A 19865-nucleotide genomic window follows, 5' to 3' on the forward strand; every position below is an offset into this window, starting at 1 on the left:
GAAAAAAAAAAAAAAAAACAAGAGCGATGAAAATAATACGAATTGGGAGAGCTTTAGAGAGGTGTAAAAAGAAAGAAAAAAAAAATATTCGAAGAAGGTGGAGAGAATCTTGTCTGCCAATTAGACTGACAAATTGGGAAATCTAAGATTCTTGCCCTCCATCAGTGAAATATGAGTGTTGACTATCCCTCGACTTCAACCCAACAGGATCACAATGACCTTTAGCGTAAAAAAAATTATTTTTATTTATTTTATTTTTTTTTTTTTGTGGTAATAATGACATTGTTTGTTGTATATCGAATAAATTTATAATTACATTTGCATTTATTAATAGTTTGAAATTATTATCCAGAAAATTATTAATTATACAAATTTTCGGGGAAAATGTTTATAAGTAATTTTGAAAATTTTAAATCACTTGGGTTAATAATATCATCACGAACATTTGTTGATATTTATGTTCATTTTTATTTGTTAAAGTTTAGCTAAATAATAGTTACTCTGCTTATCGTTAAACTTAACTAAAATTATACTTGTCTTTTAACAAATTCTATAGTGTGGCTTGTACTTTCATAATTACTTGGGGGCTTTTATGATCCATTTATATAAACTAATAATCCATTTAAAACTTGATGAAAAAAAAGAAATTTTTTTAAAAAAATTTTAGTTAAATGGAAAGTTCAGATAATTTATTAATGATATTAATAATAAAAAATTAAATTTTTTTTTAATATACTATTTTAATTTAGCTCTTGAAAATATCATTCATTGTTTCTTTAATTTTTAGTTAACATTTAAATTAGAAAAAAAATGGATTACGATTTTGTAATAACTGTTGGTTAAGATATTTAAAAATTATTTAAAGTTATTTCTAAAAATGAAAATATGACGAGCAGATGCTGGTGAAATGAGAAGTGACAAAGGTGACGATTACCACACGTCGACCTATGGTTTATATGTCAGTCAAATAATTTTGCCTGTATGAATTTAACATACGCCAAGTTCATTCATGATTGATAGTTTTCATTTTTTTTTTTTCTTATTTTTACATTTTTAACTTCCGTTTATATCAAATACTTCAAGTTTTATAAAAAATGTTTGTTCTTTTTATATTTTTTTTTTCTTTTTCTTTATGTAACGTCAACAAATTTTAGTTATCTCAATCTCAACTTTTTAAAGCTTGAAAACTGTCTTATATTTTTGTTTGTTCAATAAAGATTAATTTTTTAAGTTTTTATAACAGATAATGGGTTTGAATTTGTACTATATTGTTGAGTTCATAAATTTTATTGTCAAGTGTTTTTTTTTTCTTGAATAATATTTATATTATAATAGAGTTTTGTAATTTTTTAAAAATAAATTACTCGAGAGGAAGTTATTTTTTATTTTGTATTGACGACCGTGACACTAGTTTATTTCATTCATGAACTTTAAAGAAATCTGTCAGTCGTAAGTTTACATATACTTGTCAAATATATTTATCAAAGTGTATTTTTAATATTTCTATATTTTTTTATAAATATCATTCATAAAATTACACTAAGAAAATTAAAATAGTATATCATCGTAAAAAAAATAATAATGAATTTTATTTGAAAAAAAAAAAAAAAAACCCTGTACTTTTCTTTTTTTTTTTAAATTAAACTATCAGTTAAATAAAAGAATTTTAATTTTATTAACTCACCAGTCAAGTATTTAGTCCTTTTTTTTAAAAAAAAAACACCAAGAAAATTTAAATTTTTTAAATTTATAATTAGTTTTTTAAATTAAACGATAGTTTTTATATTTTTTTTTGTTGTATTAATTTTTTGGAAACATTTCTTGATGATGTAGTTAAAGTTATCAATAAAAAAAAAATTAAATATAATTAAAAAGACAAATTTAAATTTGATGAGTAGTAATACAGAAAAGTTGAGGTACTCAAGGTCTTGACCGTTTCGTCGCGCAAATCATACTGGTCGAAAATAAGTTGTCTCTTTTACTATTGCTTTGCTTTGCTCACGCGCATTTTCATCATAAATGTTGAAGATCAAAGCGCCAAAATATAGCTGCTTATAAGCAACAGCTGTTTTTATTATTTTTTTTTTTTCAGCAATATAAAATTTGAATACAACTATTCAATTGGTAATATTAATTTGAAAGGAACCCATATTATTTTGAAACGAGTAATAACAAACAATAATAAAAAAAACTTGAGCGAAATATAATTTGAAAGTTTATAATTCAAACAGATAGTTTGATATTATGTGTTATGAACAAATCAAAATCAACAATATATTAAAAACAAAAAAAATTGAAAGCTTTCAAAATAATCACGTCTCTGTAATTTATCTTCTAGAAAATAGAAATACTTATCGTATTCATGAGGTGATCACAAAGATTGGTTAAATTATAACAAATAAAAAAATAGAATAAAATATTGTGAGTCGTTGTGGTTTGATTCGCAATTGCCTCGAATTATTTTATTCAAAAGCTACCCTACGAAAGATAATAATATGATCTATATAATGTTTATAATATTCTGTCTTCATTTGTTTTTTGTTTTCGAAAAGTCCTTTTTTTTTGTCTGTATGCTATTATTTGTATCAGTGACAAGAATTATTTTACATAATGAAAAATACACATATCATCAAGTTAAAATAATAACGAAATGATATTAAATGAAATTAATGTTTTGCCAAAAAAATCCGAATACCTCTTTGTTCGTTCTATAGTCCTGATATAAATCAGAAATTTCCTTGACCAAGCATTCAGCAGAAAATAAAACAATGAGAGTAAAAGGAATAAGAAAAATACATTTCTAAACTAAGAAATACCTCTTTGATTATCCTATGTTCCTGTTAAAAAAGAAATTTATTTCATTATAATTTTAATAGAAATTTTATAGTTATTAAAGAAATATAAATTGGAAAAAAATAAACATTATAAATTATGAAATACCTCTTTGTGCATTCTATGTTCCTGATACTCGAAAATTTATTTTTCTACAAATTTTTTGAAATTTTATAGAAAAAAAAATTTTTGAGTATCAGGAATATAGAATGAGCAAAGAGGTATTTCATATTTTCGAACATACCTCCTTGCTCATTCTATGTTCCTGATACTTGAAAATATTTTTTTCCACAAATTTTTTGAAATTTTATAGAAAAAAAAATATTCGAGTATCAGGAACATAGAATGTGCAAGGAGGTATTTTGAAAAATATCAAATACCTCTTCGCTCATTCTATGTTCCTAATACTCGAAAAATTTTTTTTCTACAAATTTTTTGAAATTTTATAGAAAAAAAAAATTTTCGAGTATCAGGAATATAGAATGAGCAAAGAGGTATTTCATATTTTCAAAAATACCTCCTTGCTCATTCTATGTTCCTGATACTCGAATATTTTTTTTCCACAAATTTTTTGAAATTTGATAGAAAAAAAATTCTTCGAGTATCAGGAACATAGAATGTGCAAGGAGGTATTTTCAAAAAAATTTTTTTTTTTTAAATTTGAATGTTTCTATAGGATAGTTCTCGGAATAAAACAATAGATGGCGCTGAACTTGTTAACTCAAAGAATACCTCTTTTTATGTTCTACAACCCTGATAAAACAGCCCTCTTCTATCTATTAAATTTAAACGTGTTACCCCTATAGTTCTTATGAAAAACACCAGATGGCGCAAAACTTAGTAACTCAAAAAATACCTCTTTTTCTGTTCTACAACCCTGATAAAACAGCCCTCTTCTATCTATTAAATTTGAATGTGTCACCCCTATAGTTCCTATAAAAAACACCAGATGGCGCTAAACTTGGTAACTCAAAAAATACCTCTTTTCCTGTTCTACAACCCTGATAAAACAGCCCTCTTCTATCTATTAAATTTGAATGTGTCACCTCTATAGTTCTTATGAAAAACACCAGATAGCGCTAAACTTGGTAACTCAAAAAATACCTCTTTTCCTGTTCTACAACCCTGATAAAACAGCCTTCCTCTATCTATTAAATTTAAACGTGTTACCTCTATAGTTCCTATGAAAAACACCAGATGGCGCAAAACTTAGTAACTCAAAAAATACCTCTTTTCCTGTTCTACAACCCTGATAAAACAGCCTTCCTCTATCTATTAAATTTAAACGTGTTACCTCTATAGTTCCTATGAAAAACACCAGATGGCGCTAAACTTGGTAACTCAAAAAATACCTCTTTTTCTGTTCTACAACCCTGATAAAACAGCCCTCTTCTATCTATTAAATTTAAACGTGTTACCTCTATAGTTCCTATGAAAAACACCAGATGGCGCAAAACTTAGTAACTCAAAAAATACCTCTTTTCCTGTTCTACAACCCTGATAAAACAGCCCTCCTCTATCTATTAAATTCAAACGTGTTACCTCTATAGTTCCTATGAAAAACACCAGATGGCGCAAAACTTAGTAACTCAAAAAATACCTCTTTTCCTGTTCTACAACCCTGATAAAACAGCCCTCCTCTATCTATTAAATTCAAACGTGTTACCTCTATAGTTCCTATGAAAAACACCAGATGGCGCTAAACTTGGTAACTCAAAAAATACCTCTTTTTCTGTTCTACAACCCTGATAAAACAGCCCTCTTCTATCTATTAAATTTAAACGTGTTACCTCTATAGTTCTTATGAAAAACACCAGATGGCGCTAAACTTGTTAACTCGAAAAATACCTCTTCTCCTGTTCTACAACCCTGATAAAACAGCCTTCCTCTATCTATGAATTTTCAATGTTTTCACTATATAGTTCTAACGAAAAACAATAGTTGGCGCTTCGTAGTGTGGCGCAAAAAATACCTCTTTTCCTGTTCTACAACCCTGATGAAACAGCCCTCTTCTATCTATGATATTTCAATGTTTTCACCATGTAGTTCTAACGAAAAACAATAGATGGCGCTTCGTAGTGTGGCGCAAAAAATACCTCTTTTCCTGTTCTATAACCCTGATAAAACAGCCCTTTTCTATCTATGATATTTCAATGTTTTTACCCATATAGTTCCTAAAAAAAATAATAGATGGCGCTGATTTTTTAAATATATAGAACACCTCTTTGCTCATTCTATGTTCCTAATACTCGAAAATTTTTTTTTCTATCAAATTTCAAAAAATTTGTGGAAAAAAAAATATTCGAGTATCAGGAACATAGAATGAGCAAGGAGGTATTTTCAAAATTATGAAATACCTCTTTGCTCATTCTATATTCCTGATACTCGAAAATTTTTTTTTCCTATAAAATTTCAAAAAATTTGTAGAAAAAAATATTTTTGAGTATCAGGAACATAGAATGAGCAAGGAGTTATTTTTAAAAATATCAAATACCTCTTCGCTCATTCTATGTTCCTGATACTCAAAAATTTTTTTTCCACAAATTTTTGAAAACTTTTTGAAAAATTATACATTTGTATTAGGAATATAGAATGAGCAAGGAGGTATTCGCTCATCAACTATTTTATTTTTTTTTATATTATTAACTAACTGGGACTGGGTAAATAAAAAGAAACCAAATAATAATTAATTTTTATCTAGAAAACTTTAATTCAATATTCTTAAAACTAGTACATAGCAGTTGAATATTATTTTTTTATTATCTTATATAAGTAATTTTTCTTTTTTTGTTTTAATATGCATTATAGATGTAGTCGACGAATTTAAATAAGGAAACTCCATACTTCAGTTACATTCTCAATCTAATTATCATTACTTTTATCGAATGGTATTTCTTGATTGGATTCATATTTTTTATTTGACTTGTTCCATGGTTGTTCATCAGCTGGGCCCCAAATGCAATAAAATATGATCTCAATAACATAAAATATTGAAATGGTAAAAAATACCATCCTCCATGTAAATATTTTTTCTTCATACTGTTAACAAAACATCAAAATATTAATATTGTAATATGTAATTACCATATACAATTATATTTATCGATATCATTTAGTTAAATAACAAAAACAGCTTACAGTATTGGCAGAATGAGTTAATTTCCCAACTACAATTGGTATAACAACGCCAGGTATTGTTGCAAAAACATTTGTCAGTGCAACAAGTGTGCCAGCAAAATTAGGTGCAATGTCAATGTGATTTGCCAAAAAACCACTGTACATACCACCAATAAAAGTAAGAGCTATGGTCATAAGAACAACAGCTCCAAATTGATCAGCATAAGAAACAGCCATTAAACAAATTATCGGTACAAGTGATCCACATGGAAATATATGGTAATGCTGATAATGCTGCATTATCTTTTAATTCGAATTTTAATCTGTTGCCATGTATGAAGGCAATAAAGTTAACAGCATGTAAAATCCACAATTACTACAAAATTGAGCAATAAAAATTGCCAAAAATGGCTTTGACTTAGCTACTTCTTTCCAAGGAAATACAATATTCTAAAATAAAAAAAATTTGCATTAATTAAAATAAACCACATCTATATTCTCAAAATTACGTTTAAAAATTATGACCAATTATAATATACTTCATCTTAATGCTCAATAAACTTGACAACAATATACTCAAGTATTTCTTCGTTAAATAATATAAATATATAAAATATTTAAATAACTATCAATTATAATTCTTATTAAAGCATAAAGTTGCATTAGTTACCTAATTTTATTAAACAAAACAAAGTACTCATTACGGACGTATTTTTTTGCAGGATCATATTCGCTGCTGTTCCATGGGATTTACATAGACAAGATAAATGACTAATTAATATCGACTAATCGATAACCAATTATTGACAACTGTTTTTTGTTTAGATAGAAATTTTTAAACATCAATTTGTATACATATGTGCGATGTACGATATCATCACTGACAGAATCAACAGAATGCCCTAGTGTTGCATGTGCTTTTTTGAGGGGCTATAGGCATATGATGAAAGTGACGACAGCACTTGTAATGATCACGTTTGATCATTTGATTATTGGTTAGGTTCAGTAAAGGTTCATTGATAGACAGCAGCCAAAGGCTTCAATGTCAGTTAGTTGAGGGCTTGCCACAAGTATATTTCAAAGTAATTTCTGTTGAGCAGATTTAGTGGGTCGGACTGCAAAAGTCATAAAAAATTAAACTTATCGTTATATTGTTTTGAGTTATCATGAGTCAAAAAAGGATCTGTCAGGTTCACGAACATCATCATCATGTTGACGAACAAATAGATCTCATCAACACTCTGAATCATGATTCATTGGCACTAATATTCATGCTGCTACCGGTACCTGAAAGAATAGCCATGGAAAAAGGTAATAAACATTGAAATAAAGTTTTACTTATTTAAATTATAATTTTATTTTTTTTATTTTCTGTATGTTGATATTTTTTTTACAGTTTGTTCCAAATGGAAAGAGGCTTGTGAACTAGCTTGGTACGACATTAAAAAATACACATTTGGAGGATCAACTGGTCGTTTTTTTGATGGAAATTTGTTGGCACCATCATATGTTGAAAAATTATTATCAAATTTTGGTATTTATTTAAGAGATTTGTCTCTTTTGGGAAATTGCAACTCTAGTATTATGCCAATCATTGGTGAGCGCTGCGAAAATTTAACAAGTCTGGATTTAACTGTCAATGGGAAATTGGAAATAAATATGAATCACTACATTCATGCGTTCAAAAACTTAGATAAACTGACAATAATTGATATACTAGTAATGAATACGGTAAATAGTAAGAATGTTAATTTTCGATCTCACATAATCAATTATCTTCCAGAAGGAATGAATCGAATTTATTTAGATTATAGAGAAGGCATGTTCGTTTTACCAGTGCTTTTCGTAAGTCACTATTAATAATTAATACTATAAATCAAATGAAATCATTGAAATAAATTCAACTCGTTCAAGTTAATTTTTATAATTTCTCAGGATATAAAGAAATTCAAAAAACTTCAATATTTATCATTAAGTGGCTGCCTCCTAGATGACATAATTGAAGAAATATCTGAAACAACAACACTTGTAGAACTCCGTCTTTTTAAATCTGTTGTGAGCAAATACTGCTCGTACAGTCCTGTGAATATTTTTAATCAATTTGTAAATTTAGAATACATCAACATTGATAACCAATGGGGAATAAATACTCCAAACGTATTCAATAATCTTTTTAATTCATCCAAGAGTATAAGACATTGCCATATTATGTTGCATCCAGATTGGAATACACCAGTTGATATTTCAATTAAAAATTGGGATAATCTTTTAAACTTGGAACATCTCGGTATTCGTTGGAGAATTAATGATAACATGGCAATCAAATTGGTAAAATATTGCAAGAAATTAAGGTCTTTAGATATTAGGATTAAAGGAATAACAGAAACTGCTTTTCAAAAATTGACAGAACTAAAAAAACTCGACAATTTAAATTATTGTTTCGTGAATGGAGTCTCCAGGAATGAATTTATAGATACAATATTTACAATTTCTAACAATTGGAAAAAACTTAAACATCTGAGTATATCATGTAATAATATTGATGATATTGATGATGATAGTAATGGACTAGCTCCTTCCACAGTCGTTTGTGATGAGTTGTCGAAATTGCAATATCTTGAAGATTTAAATGTGTTGAATATGCATTATTTCCACGATAGCAGTATTATCGCTATTTCTAATTCATGTAAAAATCTACGAAAATTAGATGTAAGTTCATGCATTTATATTACTGAAGCAGCTCTCATGTCTATAACCAGCTTGCATAAATTAGAAGAACTAAATGTCAGTAATATTGATGGTGTTACAGACAATTTTATCAGTAAGTTAAAAGGATTAAAGAGACTTGTGTGTGAATCTTGTAAAAACATCACTGATGCTGGTATAATCGAACTTATAAAAAATTGTCCAAATCTTGACACCCTTTGTCTCTACGGCTCTAACATTACAATTGACACGCTTACTGGTGCTGATAAAATAACCGAAAATCGTATAAATAATATTGTTTTGTATATATTCTATAATAATTTTACGGGAGCTTCAAAGTTAAAAACTAAATCTAACTGGTTAGTTCTTTGTCCCGGAAAGTGGGTATAAAGTGATATGAACAAAAAAAAAGTCATTTAGTATTTATATAGTCACGGTGCTCACTCTTTGCGTATCTTTTTTACGATCATAATAATTATTGCTGGTAATTATCGTTTACATGGAAAAGATGAATGACCAATTAATAACCAATTATAAACAACTGTTACTTTTTTCGATACAACTTTTTAAATATTATCCAAGTAAATCAGTGCTATTACAGTATGAGTAGAACACCTGGTGAAGCATAGCAGTGACCTCACTTGTCCATGTTGCGCTTGTATCCTCGAAAAAAATCATTCCGAAGTTATTTTTTTTTTTTTTGTCTTGACGACCGTGACACTAGTTTATTTCATTCATATGAACTTTAAAGAATAATCTGTCAGTCGTAAGTTTAATTACATCTACTTGTCAAATATATTTGTCAAAGTGTATATTTAATATTTGTATATTTTTTTATGAATATCAATAATAAAATTACACTAAGAAAATTAAAATATAGTATATTATCGTAAAAAAAAAAAATAATAAATTTTATTTGAAAAAAAAACACACTGATTTTCTTTTTTTTTTTTTAATGAAACTATTTTCAAATTCAATTATTTTATTATGTTATTATTATTATTTTTATTATTGTTATTTAAATATCATTGTTTAGCTCTTAAATTTTACGGCTAAATTTTTGTAAACTCTTTTTTCTTGTTTTATACTGTAAATTAAGGTTGAATGTAAGTCACATAGTTGGACGACATTTTTGTGCTAAAAGGGCACGCTCCGACCCATGTTTGCATAAAATAAATAAGTGCCCTCTATGTCCAAAATCTGTGTCCGTTACTATCACATCTGTAGTAGTATGAGTGTACCCGGCCTATGCGAACATACACAATTACACAAATGCGACTGCAACAAAAAAAAAGAACGTAAAATTTAAAAATTATCAAATATCTCTTCGCACATTCTATGTTCCTGTTAAGAAATAATTTTTTTTTTTTGAAATTGATGACAGTTAAATACGCGATTTTTTTTTTTTTCCATAACGTATTATAATTTAAGAAAAATGGAAAAACACAAAGACATTGAGTAAAACAAGTGTTTTTTTTATTACTAATAATATTAATAATAATAATACAATAATGAAAACAGTTTACGCTGAGACATATCTCTTCTCAAAATATATTTTTGAGCTTTCTTAACATGCGAATCAATGAAGAAAGGATCCTTTAACTGTTTCACCTCTTATCGTGTTGCAATTATCTCCAACAAATGGTAGCATCTTTGTATACACTGAAAAAAAAAAAAAAACTATTCTTATTTTCATATTTGTTCAACTTTAAATTACATATATTATTTATTTTCATTTATTTACACTATAATTGACGACAATACTCAAGTATTTCTTCGTCAAATAATATAAATCTATAAAATATTTAAATAACTATCAATTATAATTCTTATTAAAGCATAAAGTTGCATTAGTTACCTAATTTTATTAAACAAAACAAAGTACTCATTACGGACGTATTTTTTTGCAGGATCATATTCGCTGCTGTTTCATGGGATTTACATAGACAAGATAAATGACTAATTAATATCAACTAATCGATAACCAATTATTGACAACTGTTTTTTGTTTAGATAGAAATTTTTAAATATCCATTTGTATATGTACGATGTACGATATCATCACTGACAGAATCAACAGAATGCCCTAGTGTTGCATGTGCTTTTTTGAGAGGCTATAGGCATATGATGAAAGTGACGTTAGGTCCAGTAAAGCTTCATTAATAGATAGCAGCCAAAAGCTTCAATGTCAGTTGGTTGACAGGTTGTCACAAGTATATTTCAAAGTGATTTCTGCTGAGTATATATTATTAATATTAAAATCAAGGTAAATTAATTATATTATTTGAATTTCACTGCTTACAATAATTTTAATTAATTTTGATATTCACAAGTTGGTTATTTTTTATAAAGTTTTAAATGATTTTTTGAATCGAAATTATAAATATTGAACCACGTGGTAGAAATTCATAATAAACGTACGTGAATGCATATACAAAAAAATAATAAATATTGTTTGGCTTTTTTGGTCGTTGCTAATAAAGTATAGTATTAGTGAAATCTACATATTTTTTACATAACAAGCTAATCATTTTTAAAACGTTTCAATACGTCCAAATTTTTGGTTTTCACAAGCTTATTATTTTTTAAAACGTTTTAAAACGTTTAACAAAAAAATCAACTTCTGAATAGTAAAATTGTTCGTCGCTTTTCGAGAGAAAATCAGTACATTTTATTTTTAGTATATTCACTAGTTAATTTTTAGTTTTAATATGCTCATTATTTTTTAAAACGTTTTAATATACAACGTTTAACACTATTTGGCTATTTAGTGGGCTGGACTGGGAAAGTCATAAAAATTAGACTTACCATTATTGTTTCAATATATTGGTTTTTGTTATTTTTAGAATGAGTCAAAAAAGGATCTGTCATGTTCGAGAACAACATCATCATGTTGACAAAAAAATAGATCTCATCAACACTCTGGATCATGATTCATTGGCACAAATATTCATGCTGCTACCGGTACCTGAAAGAATAGCCATGGAAACAGGTAATAAAAATAAAAATTAAGTTTTACTTATTTAAATTATAATTTTAATTTTTTTATTTTCTTTAATTTGATATTTTTTTTACAGTTTGTTCCAAATGGAAAGAGGCATGTGAACTAGCTTGGTATGACATTAAAAAATACACATTTGGCGGATCAACTGGTCGTGCTTTTGATAAAAATTTGTTGGCACCATCATATATTGAAAAATTATTATCAAATTTTGGTATTTATTTGAGAGATTTGTCTCTTTTGGAAAAATGCAACTCTAGTATTATGCCAATCATTGGTGAGCGCTGCAAAAATTTGACACGTCTTCATTTAATTTACAACGAGCAATTAGAAATAAATATCAATCATTACATTTATGCATTCAAAAATTTGGATAAACTGACAAGAATTGAAATACGCGTAATAAATGTGAGAAATCAAAAGAATACAAAGTTTCAACCTCACATAATCAATTATCTTCCAGAAGAAATGATTAAAATTATTTTACAATATGATAGAAAAGACTTCATGTCACCAGTGCTTTTCGTAAGTTACTATTGATAATTAATACTATAAATTAAATGAATGCATTACAATAAGTTCAATTTGTTTAAATTAATTTTTATAATTTTTCAGAATATAAGGAAATTCAAAAAACTTCAATATTTGTCATTAAAAGGCTGCCTTCTAGATGATATAATTCAAGGAATATCCGAAACGACAACACTTGTGGAACTCAGTCTTTTAGATTGTTTGGTTAGTGAAAAGTGCTTGTACAATGCTGTTGATATTTTTAATCAATTAGTAAATCTGGAATACATCAACATTAATAAAGAATGGGACATAGAGACTCCAAACGTAATCAATAATATTTTAAATTCATCCAAGAGTATAAGACATTGCAATATTATATTACATCCAGATTGGAATGAACCTGATATTTCAATTAAAAATTGGGATAATCTTCTAAACCTGGAACATCTTGGTACTTCTTTTAGAATTAATGATAACATAGCAATCAAATTGGTAAAATATTGCAAGAATTTAAAATCTTTAGATACTTGGAGTGGGGGAATAACAGAAACTGCTCTTCAAAAATTGACAGAACTAAAAAATTTCGAATATTTCAATTATTGTGTCGCGGATGTAGTCACCGAGGATGAATTTATAATTACAATATTGACAATCACAAACAATTGGAAAAAACTTAAACATCTAATTATATTAAATGAGTTTACGGATGGTCAACTTGATGAACATATAATTGGTCCAGTTCCTCCTACAGCCGTTTATGATGAGTTGTCAAAATTGAAATATCTTGAATATTTAAATGTTTTAAATATGCGTAATTTCCATGATAGCAGTCTTATTGCTATTGCTAATTCATGTAAAAATCTACAAAAATTAGAGATAAGTTTATGCGTTTATATTACTGAAGCAGCTCTCATGTCTATAACCAGCTTGGAAAAATTAAAAGAAATACGTGTCAGTAATATTGATGGTGTTACAGACAATTTTATCAGTAAATTGAAGGGTTTAAAGGAACTTGTGTGTGAATATTGTAAAAACATCACTGATGCTGGTATAATCGAATGTATAAAAAATTGTCCAAATCTTGATACTCTTTGTCTCTACGGCTCTAACATTACAATTAACACGCTTACTGGCGCTGATGAAATAACCAAAAATCGTACAAATAATATTTCTTTGTGTATATTCTTTAAAGATTTTGCAGAAGCTTCAACGCTAAAAATTGAATCTAACTGGTTAATTTTTTGTCCCCAAGTTAGGGAAAATGTCAAATAAACTAAAAAGTGGAGTGAAGGAATAACAGAAACTGCTCTATAAAAATTGACAGAACAGATACTTCCACACTTTTTGTTCATCTATTAATTACCCGACGTGTTTCATCGAGTGATTGTTCATAAAATTTCGATGTTCTATCAAATACTATGTATTTTCAATTCACATATCTTTCATTGATTAATATTTACAAAATTATATTAAAAATTTTTAATAAACTTAATTTCCATTTTTTTTTATCATGCTGCATATATTTATTTAATATTTTTTCATTATCTTCATCACAATTTAAATCTTGCTCAATTTGTAAAAGTTTTTTTTTATCAAGTAACACAATAATTTTAGAGTTATTAATTTTAATATTAAATTTATCTATTTTATTATCAGTATATAATATTTTTTCATTTATTGGACTGAAGCCTGGCATGAACTTTTTATCATTTGCACATGCGCAAGAGTTGGTCTTCTTTTTATTCACAGGAGAGCCGATTGGCTAAAATATTTTTTTTTGATGCTGAAAGTTACGACAGCGCTTGCGTCAACTCGGTTAATAGGTTTTAATCAAGGTCCATACCTGCAGGCTCAACGCTCTGATACCATTAGTAGGTCTGTAAACTTCAGCTGAGGTAGTTATTGTCGAGCCAGCAGATTTTTTTAATTATAGACAAAACAACTGGCCCATAGATAGACATACTGACAAAAGCCTTCGTTCTAGTAACAAGTAATTCAAACTGATTTCTGCCAAGTGCATATATATTATTGATATTATTAAAACCAAGGTAAATATTTCAATTTTACTTTTTACAGTATTTTTAATTAATTTTAATATTCACAAAATAGTTATCTTAACATATTATTTTCCAGTATATTTAGTAGTTAATTTTGAGTTTCGATACAATCCTTATTTTGTAAAACATTTTGATATACAACGTTTAACATTATTCGGCTATTTAGTGGGGTGGACTGGCAAAGTTAAACTTACCCAAAAATAAAAATTATCGCTGTTGTTTCAATATATTATTTTTATTTTCAGATTTTATCATCATGAGTCAAGAATCGATCTGTCATGTTCGAGAACAAGATTATCATGTTGACGAAAAAAGAGATCTCATCAGCACTCTGAATCATGATTCATTGGCGCAAATATTCATGTGGCTGACAGTAACTGAAAGAATAGCAATGGAAAAAGGTAATAAAAATTATAATTAAGTTTTATTTATTTAAATTATAATTTCAATGTTTTTATTTTCTTTAATTTAATATTTTTTTTTACAGTTTGTTCGAAATGGAAAGAGGCATGTGAACTAGCTTGGTACGACATTAAAGAATACACATTTGAAGATAGTTTGATGGCACTATCATATGTTAAGAAATTATTATCAAAATTTGGTTTTTATTTGAGAGATTTGTTTCTTTTTGAATATAGCAGCTCTAGTATTATGCCAATCGTTAGTCAGCGCTGCAAAAATTTAACAAGTCTTAATTTAATTTTGGACAAGGATTTAAAAATAAATAATAATCACTACATTCGTGCCTTTAAAAACTTAAAGAAACTAACAAGAATTGATATAATTATAGAGAATACAAAGTTTAAGTCTTACATAATCAATTATCTTCCAGCAGGAATGACTCACATTTCTTTATACTATCATAAAAAGATGTTCATGGAAGAAGTGATTTTCGTAAGTCACTATTGATTATTAATACTATAAATCAAATGAATTCATTACAATAAATTCAATTTGTTTAAATTAATTTTTATAATTTTTCAGGATATACAGAAATTCGAAAAACTTCAATATTTGACATTAGATGGCTGCTCTCTGGATGACATAATTGAAGAAATATCTGAAACAACAACACTTGTTGAACTGAGACTTCTTGATTGTTTTATCACGAACGAAAACTGCTTGCACAATCCTGATGATATTTTTAATCAATTTGTAAATTTAGAATACATCAACATCAACATTAATAATGAATGGTCCATCAAGACTCCAAATTTACTCAATAATATTTTAAATTCATCCAAGAGTATAAGATATTGCAATATTATGTTGCATCCACATTGTAATGCACCCGATATTTCAATTAAAAATTGGGATAATCTTCAAAACTTGAAACATCTCGGTACTCGTTTTAAAATTAATGATAACACAGCAATCAAATTGAAAAAATATTGCAAGAATTTAAAGTCTTTAAATATTTTGAGTGGAGATGATAATGATAATGATGATGTCGATGATGATGATGAAGACGATGATGATGATATTGGTATTGATGATTATGATATTGATGATGATATTGATATTGATGATTATGATATTGGTGATGATGATGATGATGATATTGGTATTGATGATTATGATATTGATATTGATGATTATGATATTGGTGATGGTGATGATGATGATGATGATGATGAAGAAGACGATGATGATGATGATGAAGAAGACGATGATGATGATGATGATGATGATGATGCATAATTTCCACGATTGCAGTATTATCGCTATTGCTAATACGTAAAAATCTACGAAAATTAAATGTAAGTTCATGCATTTATATTACTGGAGCAGCTCTCATGTCTATAACTAGCTTAGAAAAATTAGAAAAACTAAATGTCAGTAATATTGATGGTGTTATAGACAATTTTATCAGTAAATTGAAAGGATTAAAGAAACTTTGGTGTAAATCTCGTAAAAAAATCACTGATGCTGGTATCTGGTATAATCCAATGTACAAAAAATTGTCCAAATCTCAAAACTTTTTCTCTTTTACTCTAATATTACAATTAACACGCTTACTGGTGCTGATGAAGTAACTAAAAATCGTATAAACAATATTGTTTTGTATATATTCTATAATAATTTTACGGAAGCTTCAAAGTTAAAAACTAAATCTAACTGGTTACATTTTATTCTCGATGATGAGTAAAATGTAAAATCAATTTAAATAATTTGTCATTTTGTATTTATGTATAGTTTTTAAGTGATTCATATAATTGCACTACATTTTTATAAAAATATTGAATTAATTTAAAAAATGTAAATTATAATTTTTTTTTTTTTTCAGAATTATTGTTGATAATTATTATTAAAAGTATCAGTGATGATAACAACAATAATTCTACAAAAATAATAATATTGTAATATCAATAATAATAATATACCTAATTAAAATAAATTTAAAAAAATAAAAATATATAATTTGACAATAATTTACTGACAACCCGAACCCATCCCATAATTTTTTCAGTAAGTTTTTCAATGGTCACGGTACTCATTACTCTCGTATTTTTTTATATGATCATATTTGCTGCTGTTTCATGGTGATTATTGTTTACATGGACTAGATGAACGACTAATTAGTATCGGCTAATTAATAACCAATAATTATATACAGCTGCTACTTGTTTATATATGATGTCGTTCATCTAGTCCATGTAAACAATAGTTTGTATCTATAATTTGTATCACTATAGATACAACTTTTTAAATATCAATTTTTATGTATGATGTACGATATCATCACTGCCTCTTTTATTGATCGTTGATAGTTCTATTCCAACCTGAAAAAATTAAAAACATGACAAGCATGATATCAAGTTAATAAACAGTAAAGTCTCTAGCCTTCTTGGTTACACCTGTAGTAATCTATTATTTTCCTATTTAGCTACTTCTTTTTCTCAGTTCCATCATTTTCTGAGTTACATCTTTTCCTTAGCGACATCATTTCCTTACATCGTTTCCCTACATCTTTTACTTAGTCATGTAATAATTACTATAATAAATAAACAATAAAATAATATTTTTTAGCTTTGATTTGACGTCGAAACGAGGTAAAACCGGGTTAAATAATAAAATCACTAAAACAGTAACTTAATTTGTTGTCAATTATTATTATTTATATTTAATAGAATTGTCTTTACTTATAATAAATAAACAAGTGAACCGCAATTATTTATGTACTTTTGAACTTTTTTTTTTTTAAACTCATTTTAGCCTCGGACTTGCCTTGTTCCGACGTCGAATATCGTAACGTATCGAAGTAGAATCGAGCTTGGTTTTTGACGTTCATCCAAACGTCAAGCTCGGAAATTAGCCTCGATCGACGTCGAAACGAGCATGAATTTCTACCTGCGGACTCAACACTATTTGGCTATTTAGTGGGGTGGACTTCAAAAGTCATAAAAATTAAACTTATCGTTATTGTTTCAATATATTATTTTTTTTTATTTGTAGAGTTTATCATCATGAGTGAAAAAAGGATCTGTCATGTTCAAGAACAACATCATCATGTTGAAGAAAGAAGAGATCTCATCAACACTCTGAATCATGATTCATTGGCACGAGTATTCATGCTGCTGCCAGTACTGGAAAGAATAGCTATGGAAAAAGGTAATAAAAATTAAAATTAATTTTACTTATTTAAATTATAATTTTAATGATTTTATTTTCTTTAATTTGATATTTTTTTTATAGTTTGTTCCAAATGGAAAGAGGCATGCGAACTAGCTTGGTACGACGTTAGAGAATACACATTTGGCGAATCAAGTGGTCCTGTTTTTGATGAAAATTTGTTGGCACCATATGTTGAAAAATTATTATCATATTTTGGTATTTATTTGAGAAGTTTAATTATTTTGGAAAATTGCAGCTCTCGAATTATGCCAATCACTAGTAAGCACTGCAAAAATTTAACATGTCTTGACCTAACTATCAACGGGAAACTTGAAACAAATATCAATCACTACAATCATGCTTTTAAAAAGTTGGATAAATTGAAAAAAATTCATATACGCGTAATAAATGTGGGAAATTGTATGAATACAAAGTTTCAACCTCACACAATCAATTTTCTTCCAGAAGGAATGAATCAAATTTTTTTAGATTATGATAAAGAGATCATGTCACCAGTGCTTTTCGTAAGTTACTATTGATAATTAATACTATAAATTAAATGAATTTATTACAATAAATTCAATTTATTTCAACTAATTTTTATTATTTTTCAGAATATAAGGAAATTCAAAAAACTTAAATATTTGTCATTAAGTGGCTGTCTTCTAGATGACATAATTCAAGGAATATCCGAAACAAAAACACTTGTTGAACTCAGTCTTATTGATTGTTTTGTGAGCGAAAACTGCGAGTACAATCCTGTTAATATTTTTAATCAATTTGTAAATTTGGAATATATTAACATTAATAACCAATGGGACAAAGAGACTCCAAACGTACTCAATAATATTTTAAATTCATCCAAGAGTATAAGATATTTTAATATTATGTTGTATCCAGATTTTAATGCACCTGATATTTCAATTAAAAACTGGGATAATCTTCTTACCTTGAAACATTTCGGTACTCGTTGGAGAATTAATGATAACATAGCAATCAAATTGGTAAAATATTGCAAGAATTTAATGTCTTTAGATATTTGGAGTGGAGTGATAACACAAACTGCTTTTCTAAAATTGTCAGAACTAAAAATCTTGATTTTAAAATATTGTTTTAATGGAGTTTCCAGGAATGAATTTAAAAATACAATATTTACAATTAAAAAAAATTGCAAAAAACTTAAACATCTGATTATATCAAATCATTATAATGATATTGATAATAATGAGACTGAACCAGTTCTGCCTGCAGTCATTTTTAATGAGTTATCAAAATTGCAATATCTTGAATATTTAAATGTGTCAAATATGCATAATTTCCAAGATAGCAGTATTATCGCTATTGTTAATAAATGTAAAAATCTACGAAAATTAGATATAAGTTCATGCATCTATATTACTCAAGCAGCTCTCAAGTCTATAACCAGTTTGGAAAAATTAGAAAAATTAAATGTCAGTTTTATGGATAGTGTTACAGACAATTTTATCAGTAAATTGAAAGGATTAAAGAAACTTTGGTGTGAATCTTGTAAAAACATCACTGATGCTGGTATCATCGAATGTATTAAAAATTGTCCAAAACTTAACACTCTTTGTCTCTACCACTCTAACATTACAATTAACACATTTACTGGTGCTGACGAAATAACTAAAAATCGTATAAATAATATTGTTTTGTATATATTCTATAGTAATTTTACAGAAGCTTCAAAGTTAAAAACTAAATCTAACTGGTTAGTTCTTCGTCCTGGAAGTTAGGTAAGAAGTGATATGAACTAAAAAAAAAAAAAAAATAGTCATTTCGTATTTATATACTTAGTTGTTAAGTTATTCATTTTTTTTTACTAAAGAAAAAATGTAAATTATAAATTTTTTCTTTTTTTTAGAATTATTGTAGATAATTATTGAAAGTATATTAGTGATGATAACAACAAAATAATTCGAAAATAATAATGTATATAGTAATGATCAATAATAATAATATAACTTAAAAAAAATTAAAAAATATAAATTGACAATAATTTA

The 19865-nt window shown here is 27.1% G+C and overlaps 1 protein-coding gene and 1 pseudogene across 1 annotated transcript; one reads left to right on the top strand and one right to left on the bottom strand.

Annotated features, from left to right (window-relative positions):
* Positions 1–5694: 5694 nt before the first annotated feature.
* LOC122847908 lies at positions 5695–7391 on the bottom strand (annotated as a pseudogene).
* Positions 7392–8157: 766 nt separating this feature from the next.
* On the top strand, positions 8158–14647 carry LOC122847909 (F-box/LRR-repeat protein 3-like). Its single transcript, XM_044145766.1, has 3 exons — positions 8158–8770; positions 12786–13157; positions 14472–14647. The coding sequence occupies exons 1-3, from the start codon at positions 8158–8160 to the stop codon at positions 14645–14647; spliced, it is 1161 nt and encodes a 386-aa protein (XP_044001701.1).
* Positions 14648–19865: the final 5218 nt, after the last annotated feature.

Source organism: Aphidius gifuensis, linkage group LG1, assembly GCF_014905175.1.
Source record: "Aphidius gifuensis isolate YNYX2018 linkage group LG1, ASM1490517v1, whole genome shotgun sequence".
In the NCBI taxonomy this organism is placed as follows: Eukaryota; Metazoa; Arthropoda; class Insecta; order Hymenoptera; family Braconidae; genus Aphidius; species Aphidius gifuensis.